Raw genomic sequence first — 19624 nt, forward strand, 5'->3', positions numbered from 1 at the left:
TTATCGTGACAGGCCTACTCGGTGGGTGTTTTTTTTCAGTTTAGCAGCCGCGGCGGTGTTAATGTTCCAGCAGAAGCTGTAGTTACTTTATATTTGATCAAATTTACTGAAGATGTGTCAGATTAAAACGTGATTGCTGCATATGACTTCTATGAAAATACTATAAAAAATACTTCTTCCTGGTGTGGCACTCAAAGCATTATGGGAACTGTAGTTCTTTAGCGCAAACATAAAGCTAATCTATCATAAGCATAATCAGTCTGCACTCTATTTTACATGTGTCTTTACATAACGACCCGTCAACATATGATGAGTAGTAGCAGCTACACCTGCTGTCATTATTTTAACTTTGATAATTTTTAGTTTTTGTTTCACTTTGTGGAAAAAAGTTCAACAGTTAAAAGCATGCATGCAAAGTTCTAAAACATTTTTGTGGAGATGTGACAGACAGGAGCCGAGGAGTCGGTGGCAGTTTACTCTTCCCTCAATAAGAAGCAACAACTCTTTAGTAACAGCTGAGTGGCTACAACAACCCCATGATCCGGAAACGGAAGTACACTTGTGAATGTTTTAATAATAATATTGTGGGTCACCACATTTTCATGTTATATGTACCTGCATTGTTTTGTGACTTAGTTAAATAAAAGAGTTTGTCCAGTCCTATCATTTCTTTGTAGTTGTCTTAAAAGTAATGTTAAAATACTGTCTTGTCTCGTTCTCATGAACCCAATATCGTGTATAGTCTTGTCTTCGTGAGCCGAGTGTGTCATGACACACCTAATTATTAGGCAAATGGTCAATAACTTACAGACGTGTGGATTTGAGTCACATGACCTGGACTCGAGTATGACTCGAGTTATAATTTCATGACTTTGGCATTGACTTGACAATATCATTAAAGACCTGCAACTCAACTTGGCCTTGGACTATGACATCAATGACTCCAGGTGAGTCGGACTTTAGTCTGATGTCTTGAAAATACTAAAAAAGATTTTCAGTGAGAGTGTTGACTAAAATGTGTCCCCATTCAAAGTATCCAACTACTGAACCGTTAATTTCCAGCAGGATAACACATTTTATCACAGAATCTGCATCATTGCTTATTATAGCCCAATGAGGTTTAAGAACCAACAATGATGGTGTGATTGCATTTCTGTGAGCACCAAATTGCTGGAGAGTGGCAGTGATTAACACCGGGATGTGTCAACATGCTGCCGAGGATCATTTCATTTGCATTCGCAAATTATTAGGTGCTAAAGAAAAAACAAATTGCTGTGTGCCAAACCTGCAGCACGGGAATAATAGACTGAGAAGCGACAACTTTGAACTTTGCTTGGTATCTAAAGTTGCACAAACAATGGAAAGTTGGGCTGATACCCGTTGTTAGGTTGGGGCAGCTGGGCTCCAGACTGCAACTACATTGCTGCATTTTGCAACTAAAATGTGAGACATTGCGAGCTTTTTTTTTTTCATTTACTCGTGCATGTGTGACCAGTTATTTTGACGATTTCATGTTCTTATTATTGAACATTTGTTGTGGCTGACAAACTTCTGCTCCACACTTCAGCCCGGTAGTAGTAATGTGCGCATGAGCTAGTTTGCCAGCCGACATTAACTCCAGAAGAAGAAGAATAGAGACGAACACCAAAGAAGGAGAAGGCGGGCCGATGTGTGTGAGAACGGTGGCCGAATGACCAACGTTATTGGCTTTTGTGTGTAAAGAGGGCTTATTGGAGTTATAATGTAAGTAATTTAATACTTTTTATTCATGATGTGATGTGTATAAAACAAACAGAAGCACAGTGTAACCAAGGGTCTTTTTAAGATGACCACTGAAGTTATAAAAGCTGACTGTGAAGGAAAGATACCTACCAACAACACACATCCGGCCTTCACAATAAAAGTGCTGCACGTAACATTCTGTCTAACTGCGCTGAACAAAAGTCACAGACAGGTAGCTTCCAACAACATTAAACTAAAAGCACCGCCTGGAGTTTGTTTTCCAGAGAGAAGATGATCACATTGTTGTTTGATGTGGGTGACAGACAGTGTGCGAGCATGAATGAACTTGACACCCAACAAATATGAACACGAGCCCTCAACACAGACATAATAATGTCATCAAAGCTCATCTTTATGCATCCACACACAACAACAACATTTGGAAAGAACGATGAATGGAAAAAATATGTCTATTTGTGGCAGCATCGGACAAAGTTACACGTACCTCTCTTTTTCACACAACTATGGTGCGTTCAAGGACCAGGGTGGTTCGAGAAGACAGTTCCTGTTTATTGTTTTTATCAGTAAGACAGTGAAAATGAGAGGAAATGTGAATATTTAGTTTGCACGTTGATTTCGGTGTGTGTCCCTACATTTTCTGCTTGAGCGCCTAAAATTTTAAGTTTGGGGCCCATTGTGCTCCTAGTAAAAAAAAAGTTAGTCTGAAGCCCTGGCTTGGGGTTGCTTGGGGTTACTTTAGCTTAGCATCCATTTTATGCAACAGTACAAATTCCCTTGTAAAATAGCTGAAGCCAGAAGCTGAGACACTGAAATTAAGTTAGCTGAAGTCACTTACGTAAATACGTAAAACGTGATGTGAGTGTGTTGCAGATGTGTTTATTTTGGCTTCTGAACAGATGCATGTACTCATTATGTATATAAGAAACAAATATAAAATTAGCAAAGCTTATTTGATACATACCACAAAGTGGTGCACAGTCAAAGAGAAAAAGAGTAAGCAGACATACAGTAGTTAAAATGAAACAAGTGGTCTAAATATACACAAAAAACTAATCAAAATTGGTTTAAATAATAGCTCTCAATTATTATTATTTGTTGTTTTTATTATCCAAAATCTTTGTAGTATATTAAATTATTTACAATGTAGCAAGCTTTCTCATTTTTACTCTTCGTGGTGAAGCTTATGTGTCTTTTAATTAATTTTTTGATCAGTAACTAGTAGCTTACACAATATTTAATGCTCATCGGTATATGTATTATGTTATTAAGATGATGAACTTTATTTCATAAGCCGTGCTTGTGACTTGTAAAGACTTGAAAATTTCAAGCCTTTGACTTCGGAATTGACTTGGCCTGTCTTGTGTTGACTTGAGACAACTCGGACATTCACGTCTTCACTTGAGACCTGACTCGAGACTTACTTGAGACGTGCAAAACACTGACTTTCTGCACTTCTAATAAATTATGGCCAATTAGCTGTTAAATCATCCCCTAAAGGTGTGTATTAAATTGTGTGGTGTTTCGGCTGAACACCCTAAATTGACAGTGTTTTGTAAAGAGCATTGCTCAATGTGTGAAACTTGGGGGTTTAATGACAGCGCCACCATGTGCTGTATCTGTCAGAAAAATATTACCACAGCCAACGCAGCAGGGGTGCGTGTTTTGCCAAATGTTCACCCTCTTAGCCTACGTAAACAAATACATACTGTAGGTTTGTAATTTCAAAAACAGCCTTTGAGCTGCTTCTATCATTATTACAATCATATCGCATATGCAATCTCTGCAGAGCAAATTAGTATTCATGGTCCATGTTTAAAAGTTAGAATTGACAAAAGTAGGCTCTAACAAATGCATTGATTTGACCTTCTTAAGTCTTGGCATTGTTGTTTTGTTGGATGCAAGGCTTTGGGGGGAAAACTTGGTCAGACTCCCGAAACCTTCAATTTGCAGAAAACAAAGAAAAACAATTTGTAATTTCTGTGTTGTTCCTGGCAATTATGCTACAGCTATATACATTGATTGGTCAAAATGCAAGATAGTGAAGAAAGTACAAAAACAACAAAAGAGAATGGCGAGATGGGAGGGAAGGAGATCTCATTAAAACAAGTGAGAAGGAACATGTCCATATGGTGTGTGTGCGTGCGTGTGTGTGTGGATTAGCGTGGTAATTGTTAGGATATTGTTTTATATCCTAAATTACATTGATCTAGCTCCATCTCGGTACCATCTTACGGTTACAATATGTATGTGTTGTGTCCAGGCATTAATGTTTTTGTGTTATATCTGTGCTTATGTGTGCGTGCGTGCGTGCGTGTGTGAATGAATCGAGTGCAAAACCATCTGTCTCCTGGTTAGATGAGAATTACTGGGACTTTATCAGATGTTGGAGATCCTGCAGATGGTTATCAGCTATTATCTTTGGGAGTTAGGGATAAGCACGTTCATGTGTGATCACGCTTCGGTGTTAATCAACGTGTTATGACTTTTAATGCACATGCGTGTGTGAACGCACCAAGCGGCAAATTACTAACACAACTGGTGAACATTCTCCTAACATCATGTGTGTCAGTGTCATGATGACATAATACTCGTATCTCAGTCCTTCAAGACCTCTCGTATCCATATGTTTTACTGACAGGACTTTTGCTGCTTTAACTTGATGCCAGCGTTTCATTTCTTCGGAAGTCTACATACCACATTATCTTCCAATTGCAGTGTTAGACTGCGCATCAACAAAATACATTCATTCCATTCCAGCTGCTCATAAGTTGTGGTGATGTAATAACAGGTGATAACGCGGTGCATGTATGTGTGTTTTCAGTGATCCAGTGTGGACCACCCCCTCAAGTGCAACATGGAGAAGTGCAAGGAACAGACCATTCTTGGGGATCAAGTGTTAGCTACACTTGTTTCCATGGTTACCAGTTGTCCATTCCAACTGTGTTGACCTGTGAGGGGAATGGAACGTGGACAGGAGATGTCCCGCAGTGTCTGCGTAAGTTAGCAGGCTTTCACAAGTAATATTTGCAACGATGCACGTCATTTTTTTCCCCATTTCTAACTTGACGTCTTTGGTGTTTCTAGCGGCTCTGTGTGGTGATCCAGGCTCTCCTGGAGGAGGATTCAGAGAAGGGAGCATCTTTACTTACCGGTTAGTGGTAAAAAAAAAATGTGATATCCGACCTTGTTTTGTGTTCATTACTTTTCATTGGGAGTACAACACAGAGGCCGACTGGATTTTTAAATGGCTTTAGACACTCGGAGATATTGCAGCTCTCATCAAAAGAGGTCCTTGAGTTAAGAAGCAGGGCGGGACACTTCAAATGATTTATGGGAGGATGTACAGTATGCTATATTTTGTTATTGTTTATCACAGGTTGTGTTTTGGGGTGATTTCGTCTATAGGTCAGAGGTCAGATTCTACTGCCAGACCCCCTATTTGTTGGTTGGCTCTGCCTCCAGAGAGTGCCAGGCTGATGGGATGTGGAGTGGCCAACAACCAGCTTGTATAGGTAAAAACACATGGTGACCAAGAACAGTACCCATATTCAGGGCTGCTCAATCGATGGGCCGCCAGTCAATATCGGATGATTTCTGTCAAAAAACATGTGATCGGCATATGTGGATAAACACCTTTCAAAGCCGGCGGCGGCGGCGGCAAATCCTACACGTGTGCTGTGTCACATACTGTAGGGTTGCCAACAAAATGATGCATCTTGTATTGATCTTGACACAGGCTACGCCAATCGATGCCAGAGTGTTTGATCACTTCCTTACCAAACCTGTCTCTGTTCGACTATTCTTGCATCTTTGCTTACATGATTTGCCTAGCTGTCACTGACAGGGGCCCTTGGAATTGTCTAATGGTGCCCGTGACCAGTACCACTCATCATAAATAAATTGAAAAATGCACAGTTAATCCATGTGATCGGTATCGGCCAATCTCACTTATGGATGATCGGTATCGGAATCGCCAGCATAAAACCATGCTGGGAGCATCCCTACCCAAAATGTGTTTAGCAAGGATCACTGATGTGTGGTATGATGGTATTAATATAGATTTTCTAGTTAACATATAATAAAAACTCTCCGTTACGTAATCTGACAGATTTGTATTCTCGTAAATGCAGTTTATTGTAAGCATTGTATTTTGTTGCATAAATCGTATATTTTTGTTAGTTTGTTTACCACTTTCATTAATAAGTTCTGAATAACATTATATGAAATCCAATTATTGGTTTGTGGCACATTTTAAAAGCACTCGTAGTCCTGAGTGTAGCGAAAGCTAACGATGTTATCTCACAAGCCGATAAAGTTCTGATGTGACTATTAGACGTCTTTGAAGATTTTTATCTCAAAAACAGTTGCTTTGCTTTCGTGTTTAGGGATTAGGTCTATTTTAAACAAAAACGAAAAAAATGTATTGTAATAAGGGCACCGCAGTCTCATAGAGCAAAAATGGGCATATTTCAGACATAGTTGCAAATGGTGATTAATCATGACTGATTAATTAGAAAACTGCAATTAATATGTGTGTGTGTGTATGTGTGTGTAGATTCGGCGTTGAACAGCTGTCGTGACCCAGGAACACCAGCGTATGGTATCCCAGTCCAGGCTCAGGGCCTTCAGGTCAGATATTTGAGTCTGCTCTCTACCTTGCTATACAACTTATTAATAATATTATTCTTCCGTATTGTTTATAAAAGTATTCAGCTCTGTGTTCCTTTTCATAAACACTAAAATATTGTATTGTTTTAGGAGGTTCTGGTTGCTGATTAATTTGATTATTATTATGTTATTATTTTGTCCAATTTAGGTTGGAAGTAAAATTTCATTTAAGTGTCGCAAAAACTACCACATCCTTGGTTCCACCACAAGAACGTGTTTAGAAAATCTCACCTGGAGTGGAACACAACCTGAATGTATTGGTGAGACCTAACCATGAAAGTTACACCTCATTGCACTCCCATCACCCTTCATGTCAATGTTGATTCCTGGTTATTAAATCTAAAGATATAAAAATGACTGTCCAACATGACCATTTGCCTCTCGTCCATCACTCAGCCCACTCGTGCCGTCAGCCCGAGACCCCCAGTAACATGGATGTTCGCTCTTTGGACCTGCCGACATTGGGATATACTCTCATCTACACCTGTCAAGACGGGTTCTATCTGGCCAGTGGATCGGAACACAGAACATGTAAAATTGATGGGAGATGGTCAGGGAAACCACCACTGTGTAAAGGTATTCAATCTAGTCTTCTAACTAGAGATATTATTAGTAGTAATAGTAGTATTTCCTGAACATTACAGCCAGTGGCGGTTCTGGTTTTAATAACGCCCTGGACGGAGGAAAGCTGTGGCGCCCCCGATGATCACGTTTGACCAACACGGGGGTGCGAGTGTCACGAGCGTAGAGGGCGCCCATCTGCCACATATATGTGCTGACTTGATGAGGATTTGATGAGCGCTGAGCATTAGTAAATAGGATCTTTTTTTCTTTCCCCTCCCTGCGGCGCCCCCTGGAGAATGCCGGCCTGGGCAATTGCCCGTGTGGCCCATAGCTATAACTACCACTGATTACAGCTACAAAAGCATCTCTATGACTGTCGCACTGACCCCAGATCACCTATTTTAGGGTACAGTGCCTATATTAATGTTGCTATTCAGAGTTGTTAGCTGTCCTTGTTCATGAAAATGGACTCTAAAATTCTTGCAAATTGTTATTACTGTTCCTTTCAATGAGCTTGGCAAGAAGCTGGAAAAAAACATGTCCAGATAGTGAGAGAGTACTACTTTTTTTAGAAGCAGACAAGCTTTTCAGCTCTCTGACAAGAATCTCTGTGAAAGATAAAAAAGTTTCACAGAGGGGATTGTTTCTCTTTATCAGCTTGATTTTAGCAGAACACAGCGACTGATTAAAGCACGTGTACTTGTTGACCTTTTGAGATTTGCATAGATTTGAATGATGTCCTGCATTTATTCTTCACTTGCTCGCACTGTGGAACTATCCGTTTCTCCTACGCAAGCTTATCTTGTACAGTAGCGTGAGAAAGTGTTTTTATTGCATGTTTGTCACACTTAAATGGTTCAGACCATCGAACAAATTTAAATATGAGTCAATGGCAACACAACTGAACACAAAATCCAGTTTTTAAATGAAACTTGTTTAAATGAAAATTGTTAAGGGAGAAAAAAAATCCAAACCTACATGACCCCATGTGAAAAAGTGATTGCCCCCCTGCTAAAACATAACTGAGATTAATTGAGATCTATCAGTCCGTAAAAGGTTATAAAGCTTTGGGATTCCAGCAAACGGCAGTGAGAGCCATTATTCACAAATGGCAGAAACATGGAACAGTGGTGAACCTTCCAAGGAGTGGCCGGCCAACCACAATTACCCCAAGAGTGCAGTTACAACTCATCCAAGAGGTCAAAAAAGACCCCAAAAACTCCAAAAAACTGCAGGCCTCACTTGCCTCAGTTAAGGTCAGGGTTCATGACTCCACCATATGAAAAACACTGGGCAAAAACGGCCTGCATGGTAGAGTTCCAAGACGAAAACCACTGCTGAACAAAAAGAACATGAAGGCTTGTCAGAAAACAGTTTAATGATCCAAGACCATTAAGTAAAATACTATGACGAGACAAAAGTTTAAGGTGTGTGTCCCATTACATCTGGCTGATTTGTTTCACCGCATTTCAGAAAAACATCATACCAATAGTAAAATGTGGTGGTGGTGGTGTGATGGTATGGGTTTGTTTTGCTGCTTCAGGACCTGGAAGCTTGCTGTGATAAATGGAACCATGACTTGTGGTGTCTACCAAAAACTCCTGAAGGAGGAAATGTGGCTATCTGTTCTTCACCTCAAGCTGAAACGAGTTTGGGTTCTGCAGCAGGACAATGATCCAAAATATGCCAGCAAGATGATCTGAAACATATAAGTGTGACAAACATGCAAAAAATTGTAAAAATCAGGAAAAGGGAAACCACTTTTTCACACCACTGTATATGAAGGATTAAAAAAAACACCACTTAAGCGGCCACTCAGGAGACCATTTAACACAGTAGTTGTGCAATTAAAGCCCATGTCACATGAATAAAGCGATCAATCTACTGGTAAACCACGTTATTACTGTTTTTGCCTGAGCCCATGTGGAAACTTTACCACAACAAAATAATGTACTTTTGTTTTACACGGCCAGGTGTTGTTATTGTACTTCCATTCCTTTTTGTCAGGAGAACTCCCATAATGACAAATGTCACTACAAATTGACAACGCAATCATTCACAAACATAATTTTCACTGTTATAAATCATTTTGGTCTCTTCTCTTGACACACATGGAATTGCTTTCACCACAGAATCAAGCAAACCAAATTATGTTTACATTCCAGTTGGAGTTAAAGTCAATCCCAAAGGCAGAGGAGAGGCAGACATCCAGAAGAACAAAATTCGAGGTATCAACAGCTCTACACAACATAAAATTTTACTTCCACTTGCATGTTTCTTCTATTGCCTGTGTATACTTCTACTATTTGCAAGGTTACTGTTTTTCAAAAGTATACACACACACTTTGACACAAGAGAAGAGCTGCTGATGCAGAATGCAGTGGGCCCACATTCAGAGGCTGGCGATTTATCCTGTGAGTGGAGTGTACAGAGGCTCACCATGTCAATAAATAAGTAGAAAACCTTCAGGTGCAATAGTATGCAATACGTTTTGAAGTAAGGTTTTTGTGATCAATATATGCATCTAGAGGGAGACAGAGAGGAGACTTAGCGCCGTAGAACAAAGAATTGTGTGGTTTACTGAAGGAACCTGAATGCAACTCTCAGCAGTTTTGAATTAGGAAGGTTTCTGATTAATGGATGGGATTCAGGCAGCGAGGGGCTACAGCATGCGGTGTACGCTTTCGGTGGATATACAGTACATTACACTACATTTGACAAGAGGTTACTTATAAATGTCCCATCAGATGCTGCAGATCACAACTTTCATGATGAATGAAATATTCTAGAGTGGTTTGCCACTGCATTGTCACTGCACCTTTTGTGCAAGGAAATAATATTCAGCTCTCTTCTGTAGGCACGCTCGTCGACCACCTTCACAATCTAATATCAGACACAAATGCTGTATCAAAAATTCTGCCTTTATAAAGATAGTAATGCTACTACATAATAATGATTGCCACTGCCAGGGAGATACCAATTTAACACCATACTGACATTCGTTTGTTATATTTTGGTCATCTTATGTATCTGCATGACAATTCAGGTGGTCCTCGGGTTACGCACCTTTCCTTTCCTATTAATGTAATTTGAGTTTTGATGCGAGTCGGATCTTACACCGAAATTATACCTACATTAACTCTTCCGTCACTGAAACTCTACACACAACACATGAAAGACATGTATACTTGTACGTAATGAAAGGATTAAATGCAAGTATTAAATGAAAGAGTAATAAAATAGAGAACAATTCTTTACTTTTATTCCTGTGGTTGTCTTGAGGAGAAATGATGCTCTGCTTATGCTGTTATCACTGTCCATTTCATAGGAGCAGATCCTTTCACATATTCCACCTACTGTACATTAATCCACCCACGTATTACTCCGCCGCATGCACGTAACTAGTCCCCTTCTTCTTTTTGTATATTAACAATTAAAAGCAGTGCGTACGTAACCAAGAAACGGCGAACATTGGAACAGCATAAACCCAGGACCACCTGTATTACAAAGCTCTCAATATGAAGCAGCGTAGTTCTACACCACTGGAAACAACTGAATGCAGTCATCCCTCATTTATCGTGGTTAATTAGTTAGAGTATCGAAAACCTGTTTATGACCATCTAAATACAGGTTTTGAGCTTATTAGAGCCCTCTAGACCGAATTAGTGCTCATATAAACACTGGTATAACTCATATTACCCAATATAGTAGACATAATCAGAGTAAGTAAGCCATTTAAGACCTAAATATGTCTCATGTTTGTGTGTCTTACTAGAACTGTGTTCCCTAGTGCGTGGCAGACAGGAAGTGACGTTGTTTTGGTTGGGCGTGGGTCAAAAATGAACTTTAGCCCGTGTTTTGATGAGGGACTTTTATTAGGAATTATTGTGCTTGTTGCGAGATCATTCAAAAAGTTGATCAAGCCAGCGATCAAGTCTGGTGATTGTGTGTCACCAAATATTACAGTGACATTACTGACACCTAGTGAGCAGTGACTACTACATGCCACAATTTACAGCGTCTGTATTTGTATTTTAGTTAATTTAGTTATTTTTATGCTTGAAAATGCTTAATTTAGGCTAGCAATACATACAATTGACTTAAATATGCATGTTTTTGTTTTTATGATAGGCTGTATTCAACCACGAAACAGCAATCATTTGTTAATTAATGTTTAAACATCATTTTTAAAACACGATAGTGAGGGGGCGATGTTCGAACTGCGAAGTGGCAAGAGATGACTTTACATTTCAAATACGGACTTGTTGGATTGTGCATTTTAATGAATATTGAATAGACTCATGATATGAGAAAGATAACATCGAGATCAGCAGCATAAGAAGCTGTTCAAACTCACAGAGGAAGAAAAGTAATAGAGGGTGTTGTTTCTTCTTCCCATGCAGTTCCAGTGGATGTTTTCTCCCTCAACTCAGAATGGAGAGGTTTCTACGAGTATCTGGGCAAGCGACAGGCCACCACATTCACAGTGACTGGCTTTAATGCGACCAGCGGAAGGGTTAACATCACTTTACTGGAGACCAGCGGAGTGTCCATCAGACTATCTGGTAATACAAAAGTCCTCCAAAATGTCATACTGTAATATTGATAGTTACTACAATTGATTTTAGTGTAAGAGACCATGGGGTTCATATTTCTGAATTGTTATTCTGTCGAATGTACTTATTTAATTGGGACTTCTGAAAGGAAATAGTTCCAAGAAACTGAATTTTAAAGGTTTCAGAAAATGTAAACGCATATGTATAACCTGAATCTGTGTAACCTGTGTTTTGTTTAACTCCTTGTAAGATCCCGGTGTATAAACTCATTAAGAGTTCAAACAAAATAACTTTACTGGCTGTGAGTGAAAGACGTACTGAATGTTAAATCCAGCATGAAGAAGATGGGGGTGGGGGGGTGGGTGTTTTGGGGTTCAGCGTGTTAATACTTAATTTAGGAGATCTCACATTGAGTCACACTTATTCCACACTTTGTTGAAGCTGATGTGACATGATGTTTGATAGAATCGATAGATGCCTTGAGAATTTTTTTTAGGAGCGTTCACAGTTGGCAGAGCACAAACAATATGGTTTGGCGTGAGACTTGCTTGTTAATGCGCTAAATGATATGATATCCAGGGCCACCGGAGGAATCCATAAAATCTCTGACAGGTTTTGTGCCTCTGCAAAGAAATACACATAATCTCTTCGATTCGTGTCCCCTGTGATTCCTGCTTTTGAACAGTGCAACTCCATAACAGCAATGTGCAATATCATTTAAAAGTGACTACTACAAAAGTTGCATTACATTCAAATCAGATACTATTGAACAAGGTTAGAAATGTCTGCGCATGCTAAGTCAGATTCCAAATTGTCATCAAATCAAGATTAAATTTGGTTTGACATCACAGCGTCTCATTATAAAATGCATGACTTTATGTTTCATACATGGATTCTCATCTAAATTGAATGGGAACGCCCTTGGAAAATCACCTACCCATTATTCTTTGAATAAATCCTGGTCCCACTGATAGATTATTATTATTTGAGAAGTCTAGTTGAAATGATATTCAGTATATTTTTATACTTTTTTGAGCAGTTTCTTCTACATTCTAGTGAGAATGTGTTGCCTCCATTAATTTGTAGTATGAATTAATCTCACACTCACAAATGCAGTAAAAATGTCCTATTAAATACAGTTTGTAGGTACACAATAGTTCAGCTTTGTTTCTGCAGACTAAACGCCTCTTTCGTCTCCCCATAAACATTGTGTCAGGCCCTTGGATGGGATATGAGCGTTCAAAAGGTTAACGTGTCTCCTTTGCGCTGTTTGTCAGTCAACTTATGTGTTTCTCTTTGTGGTTGACAACCTTCTTGGGAGCCACTGAACCTGGCGTTCATATCTGTCTGTGCCATTTCACAACTGCCATTGGGTTGATTTCCTCCCACCACACCTGCTCTATATGGAAATAAATATATGCACCATGGCCGTTTGCAAAGATCAAATGTGTTCTTGCTTTTAACTGACAGGAAGTGGCAATACACTACCCTTTCCCTTGGTATGCAGTAGTCACCTTGAGGAGAACACTAGGGGGCTTATCTCTCACCCAGACAGTAGCTGGCACGTGTGGCATTTGAAATGAACAATGTCATTGTTTTCCAAGTGATCTGAACTCTGCCAACCAAACAGCCTAAATAAACCAAACCAAACCAAACTGTTTAAAGGGTGATCATCTCCATCCCCTCCCTCATCTCTAACAGAGCCTCTTTGTCCATCCTCCAAAGGTACCTACAAGTCTGAGGAGAACCAGCTTCTTTTGAAGGTCTATCAGGTCAAAGGGCCCACAGAGCATTACTACAACAAGTTTAAGAATGACAACTGGGCAATGGATGGATACGTAAGAGACATCTTCTTTTTTGAAAACAAACCGTTCTAATGTCCCGGGGTTGACTTCATCTCCCCGTGTTAGAAAGGTCCTTATTTAATCATATGTACAATATACAGCAAAATGTTTCTCTGCATTTAAAGATTATCCCAAACAGGATTTTTTCTTTAAACACATACTGGAGACATGTAGAGTACCTCCCCACATGTATTTAAACAGCTTCCAAAACGGGGAACTTGTGCAATTTAATGTCAAAGTTGGTGGGTTTCATCAGCTGTAATGTCACACGAGGAGGAGGGCTGCTGCTGCTGCAGTCTTGTGTGGCCTTGTGACACAGTTGTGTCTGTTCAAGCTCGACATAATACAATAATAATAATATCATTTGTATTTGTTCCCAATCAATAATATTGTCAGTGAACATGGCAGGTTGGTTATTAGTGTCTGGAATTGTTTACATATAACCAAATATACTTCCTCCTAAATGCCACTAGCATAGCATTTGAAACACCCTCCTCATACAAATGCAACATTCATGAAGTATTAAAGTTAGCATTTTTAAACTTTGTTCTTTTTATGAGAGTTCGAGATGCTTTCTTCAGAGACTATTTTGTCAAAAATGTAAACAGTTACAGACAACTGCCAATTGCAGCAACGCGTTATTTAATTTAGCAAACATTTTGCAATTCGAAACACAGAATTTCACTGCTTTACTTAGATACTTAGATCTGTTTTAACAGCATCTCCACTTTGGTTTAGCCTTTTACGTTGACATCAAAGGTTCCGGTGGAGTGGCTTCCGGACTCGGTCTCTCAAGCTGAGACGGATGGCAGGTTTTCCATTTTAGACGCACAAGTCATAGAGGAATATTTTATGCTAGGCACAGCTTCGCCCCGAACTTCAGATGTGCGCTCAAATTGAGTCCAGGCTTCTGGCTAGTCAAAAAAAACTATACCTCGGCCGATACCTTGCAGTGTATCCCAGCTCACTGCCAACACTGCAAACTTCCTCAAAGCAATCGTCGTTGAAATGCGCCGAGCATAACAACAACCACTTCAATAGCCCTTTTTTTTTGCTCAGCTCTTTGCAACTTTTTCATCTTTCGGCCAATTAAAAAGACAAACACCGTGAGGTGTGCCATTACTGCACCCTCCTGCACAACAATGTCTTGGCATTCTCTCCAAAACCCTCTAAAAATTTGCTTAATACTTTTGTGATGTTTACAGGCGATTAAACAGAAAATGCTACGCCGACAGGCGTCCTTGCAGGATGTCTCATCTTGAAAATGAATTGAGCTACAGCTATGAAATGTATCTGTATATTATGCAAAAATGTGTGCGATTTCCTTACTTTATCCATGTTTAAGAATTTGGGATGACCTTGTATCCATCCTTCTGAGGAGCAGTGGGCAACCATCGTGTGACGCTCTGGGACCGAACCTGGGTCGTAGGTCAGCATCCAGGTCAATAAAGCATCCACGTGATGTGATCCGACCCCACATACTAGAAGTTGACTTAACTATAATGTTGCCTGCATCAGGTCATCACAAAGGGCATTGAAATTCCAGGTAGTTCCTCTGTCTGTCACATTATGCAAACTAGCTACAATGGCATACAATGAAGTGTAATTATCTTTTCAGCGTAGGCTTTATGTGGTTTACTAAAAAGCTTTTGTTATCTTTGTGAAAGCATGTAATTCCATGGAAGTATCACATATAGAGAATGCTGCCAAAATCCTAAAGGTTTGACTAGTATTTTTTTTTAATTCACACTGAATCAAATAAGATCTCAAAAGGCATTAGCGGCTGCATTTTATTAGTTTAGCATGATATCCAGCAACACGTTTTTGTCCATCTTAATGAATAAACGTAATATCATCAGTGTCATTTACATTTGCTTTTCCCCCCTCAGATTAGACTTTTTTTTTTCCTCAGACAACTAAAAGACACAGCATTTATACCGACTACTGCACCTGTCCAGTTTAGCTGCCATGGTCATGATATTTTATTTAGAGATGCTCGATACTGGCTTTTTACAGATATACTGATATCGTAAATCCATATTTATTTGAAACATTTAAGTAATTAAAAAAAAAACATGACCGATAGTCAACTAAAATAACATGTTCTACTATCAACAAGTACGACAGGTTAACCTTAATAAATTCACAAATAAAAATCCAATTTAAAAAATTCTGGTATACAATTTTGGAAGCTGCACATTTCTATGTGGCACAAACATCGTTAGAAAAACAAAGTAAAGTATGAAACTCTGGACTAATACAATCAGAGTAATTATAAATTGGGCTCATTCAGCAGTGCTGCGGTCACTTATTATTTTCCTGCACGCGTGCCAGCTGCATGTAACTCCGTTCCGGACTGCAGACATCCTGTAGCAAGCTTGTTGCTGTGTGGAGCACGGTGTCATATCTCACACATGCCAATATCATTATCGGCAGAAAAAAACGATACTGATGTGAACCGATAGCTAATTTTTATTGTTTCACAATTTTTTTTGTTATTGTACTCATTACCACTACCAGTTGGGCAGAAAAAAATACATTTCACAGTATGTGACCTATTTTCTGACAACATCCCTACAATGTAATCTCAATTTATAGATTTACATTCTGTCAGTATGATATAATAAAGAATACAATATCAAGCCATCATACTCCAGAATGTGTAGCCTCTCTCACTGCCTCAATCTGATGAGAAAACATCCTGTTTGTATGTATTTTTTATGTTTGCACAGCTCTTACTTGTGATTGCACCATAATGCGCCTTGATGTTCCCCCTTTAGGTGACTGCAGAATCAGACCAGAAAACATTTGTCTACCAGGGGCATATTCACAGTAAAGACTTTGGCAAGTTCCATCTGACGAGGCAAGGTAGGACTGCACATACCCACAAAGGCCGGAAACAGTGAAATCTTTAGTTCAATTTCATTATTTGCACTGTACAATACATTCAGTTTGTGCTGGGTTTAAACATGATACTATTCATCTCATAAATGGGGCATCATTTAAAAGGGAAATAAACAGGCTTTCCAATGGTATAAAATTAGTTGGCATTGTTGCTACTGAGAAATAAGATACCAAACATACATTTCTCAACTTTTGCTTATGTTTATATATATATATATATATATATATATACTGTATACATATAATTGTGTGTATGATGTCAGGCCCTGTAACCACAGTGATAGACCCATCCAACCCGTATACGAACAGCAGCTCTGTGGCAGCAGCCATCTTGGTTCCTTTCTTCGCCCTCATTCTGTCTGGATTCGCCTTCTACCTCTACAAGCACAGGTAGGCCACACCCTCAATGTGAACGCACGGCAGCTGAGAATAAAACACTGCACCTTTAAATTGTATTCTTACTTAATCCAGCCCTGAATTAATTAGTATATAATATAAAGTTAACACCTGGAACTGGAAGTTAGTGTCGGTTGGTTACATTTATACTTATGTATGACTATAACGGTGTGGTACTTTGAAACACACAACAGTTACGTTGACTGCTTAATCACTTCTCTTCAGTGCACCCCTATTCCCTAACTTGTTTTGTCTAATTTACTAAGTAATTTCATATATTTGCCTGAAATTAGCTTATTCTCTGCCATATTTCAACACACTTCTGCTTGGCAGTCTCCTCAGACTGCTAATTAATTACTGCATGTCTACATCTTTGTTCATGTCGGGAAGAGATAGCATAGCGGGAGTGTATTTCCGGGCTCTCCATAGAAGCAGTGAACACAAAAGTGGTACATTGAGTCGTGAAATCAAAATATATCGCATGTATGTCACCTTTTTAATCTGGTGAAAAAATGTTACAGATTTTGACTGTTATGTATGTAGATGCAAAGGACTGAAGAATTCATACCATTGCTATCTAAAGACAAATGGCTTTTTTTTTTTTCAAGAACAATGAGAAAAAGTCATTTATTTCATAAAAGCACACCTGAAGAAACAATAAAACCAGCATAATTCATTCAGTTAAATAGCAACTTTAGGGAATGCATGAATGCATCAATTAGAAAAATATATTACCAATCATCTGCTTCAAACATTATATTCATTATTCGGTTGATTATAGGTTGTCGACACCGGGTCAATAAGACAAATTGATGACTATTGTTTCTTGTCCTGCGAGTCTTTACTCACCTTCAATATACAGTGAATGGCACAGGTGTGGTCCGAAGTAGAAGTACTATATCTGGTGGACTCTAAGTCGCACATTCTGTCTTAGTTTGGTTGGCCCAATGATGGTAGCAAGAGGGCGTGTTAGGCTAGCGATACGGATGATGAAGAATTCACTGGATTCAGTGATGAGAAATGAGATCAGAAGCTCGGTGAACTTGCTTACCGGTAACTTGCTTCTTGGACACGCTGGCTTATCATGTTCATTTAGCCTATTCAGCCTCCCAGGTATGTTCTTCACGCGAATGTGTAGCTGAATAACTGTTAATATGTTATGTTAATATACCAGACACCTATTCAGCCTGTTGTTCTGTGAAGTACATTTTTAAATAAATGTGACATTGTCCAGTGTGACAAGGTTTTCTGTTTTTTTTTAACTGATTCGACTTATATTCTGAAAAATACGGTACGTGTTTTTGAAGAAAAAGTGGACAATTGTTTAAAATAAACGGTGTTATAAAACAAGCACCTGATTCAGCAGTAAATGTACATGTTTATGTTTGGTAGAGGTGGTTAAATATCATAAATGCTGATCAATTAAAATTACAAAGCACAAGGGGGAATGTCACATGATCCAAAAATTGTATGTACAGTATTCAGAATTCTAAAGCATGTATGAGGGATTTTACCTTCTGTAATATTTGAAATTGACTTTTTAAAAGTGGTTGTATTATTTTGACTTTCATAGCCTAATTGCTTTCGCTCTTTGTTAAAATATTGGACTGCACACGTCCGTCACTTAAGTTAAATAAGGATAAATAACCACATTGAGCAAACCACTTACTATACTGTTAAATTACTGCTAAAGAGCTCCCAGTGTGTATGGATGTGTACAGATGTTACAGCTGATGGTTGTATGCAGGACATTGTCTGCTGACACAGATGACAATGAAAGACCCAAAGATACCTGGGGGCCAGGCGGCAGGTAAGACTGACGCCTGTCATTCACCTGGTTTCCAACGGCAACCAGAACTCCGCCCGCCGCCACATCCTCCGTCAATGTCGCCATCGCTTGTTTGCAGTTTGCAAAGACTTGTTTCATGCTTTCACGTATGGCTGCACAATGGAGGACAATAGCTCATATGTTTCAAATACAATCAAAGGAAAAAGGTTAAAATCCACTAAAGGTTAAAATAAAAAAAAAAAACGCAGTTGATTTGATGTTACCAAAGATGTGCAGCCCTACTGTGTCTAAACGGCTATCATTTGAAGCTATCGTGAATTTTATTTTGTCTTAGACTTCATTGTCATCTCTCTGTCAGCATGATGTCATTAAGAAGCCTCTTCAAAGTGTCTTTTTTTGAATGCCCGCAACAACCAGGGAAACATTTTATTTTCACTTGTGTGTGAGGTCCAATCAGGAACAGCGTTTGGCCTATTTCCTGTAAATTATCATCAATAAGTTATGTCAAATGACTCAGTTGCATGTCATTGATTACCAACAGCTACACTGGCTGCTCCTTACTGGCTTGCTGAGTCACTCCAATACATTAGTAATATTACAAGATAATTAGCTCAGGGAATTAGAGTACTTCCTCTTTTATGTAGGGCAGTTTTGGTTATCCTGGGGCATTTTTTGTCAAAGGGTTGAGTGGTTGATAAAACAAATGAGATCCATTACACTGTAATTGTGCTTTCGTCCACTTCCATTTTGAGGACAAAAATCCAGGAAGAACAGGAAACTATAAGGGATAATGTACACCAATAGACCGCATACTCATTTTGTGGGCATTTTTTTTTTTATTGAAATGTTGCTATTTTGTCTTATATTATTTTGGTCTTATCGTGTTATTGCATCAGCTTGAAGCTTGGCAAGATGTGAGATTACAGTTCATGTATTCTCATGAATCCAGCTGCCTCACAAGTGCCGATGGCCTTGTGTCTCCTCAGTTTGCCGCTTGATCCTTGTTTGCATGCTAAAACAATCTCTCATAAAGCCAAGCCAACTGAAACAATATCCTGGTATTACAGTCCAGTGTTTTATCTTTGCATTTTACAGCAAAATGTTTTTAATGAAAGCCTAGAGTGAGAGTGTGTCTGCTGCAGTTTGTCCTGCTTTGGCCT

At 39.1% G+C, this 19624-nt stretch overlaps 1 protein-coding gene across 4 annotated transcripts in view; it reads left to right on the forward strand.

Annotated features, from left to right (window-relative positions):
- Positions 1 to 19624, forward strand: part of LOC129178114 (CUB and sushi domain-containing protein 1-like) — a 493613-nt gene that overhangs the window by 463707 nt on the left and 10282 nt on the right. For 3 of the 4 annotated variants that reach the window (XM_054769950.1, XM_054769951.1, XM_054769953.1), the window contains 12 exons: positions 4565 to 4738; positions 4828 to 4894; positions 5149 to 5255; positions 6299 to 6372; positions 6560 to 6671; positions 6808 to 6987; positions 9141 to 9203; positions 11379 to 11540; positions 13257 to 13369; positions 16156 to 16243; positions 16543 to 16669; positions 18423 to 18485. In XM_054769950.1, the coding sequence (XP_054625925.1) occupies positions 4565 to 4738; positions 4828 to 4894; positions 5149 to 5255; positions 6299 to 6372; positions 6560 to 6671; positions 6808 to 6987; positions 9141 to 9203; positions 11379 to 11540; positions 13257 to 13369; positions 16156 to 16243; positions 16543 to 16669; positions 18423 to 18485 (1330 nt within the window). The remainder of the gene's footprint in view (positions 1 to 4564; positions 4739 to 4827; positions 4895 to 5148; positions 5256 to 6298; positions 6373 to 6559; positions 6672 to 6807; positions 6988 to 9140; positions 9204 to 11378; positions 11541 to 13256; positions 13370 to 16155; positions 16244 to 16542; positions 16670 to 18422; positions 18486 to 19624) is intronic. The other variant, XM_054769952.1, reaches the window with a different exon arrangement.

Source organism: Dunckerocampus dactyliophorus, chromosome 3 (genome assembly GCF_027744805.1).
Source record: "Dunckerocampus dactyliophorus isolate RoL2022-P2 chromosome 3, RoL_Ddac_1.1, whole genome shotgun sequence".
Taxonomy (NCBI): domain Eukaryota; kingdom Metazoa; phylum Chordata; class Actinopteri; order Syngnathiformes; family Syngnathidae; genus Dunckerocampus; species Dunckerocampus dactyliophorus.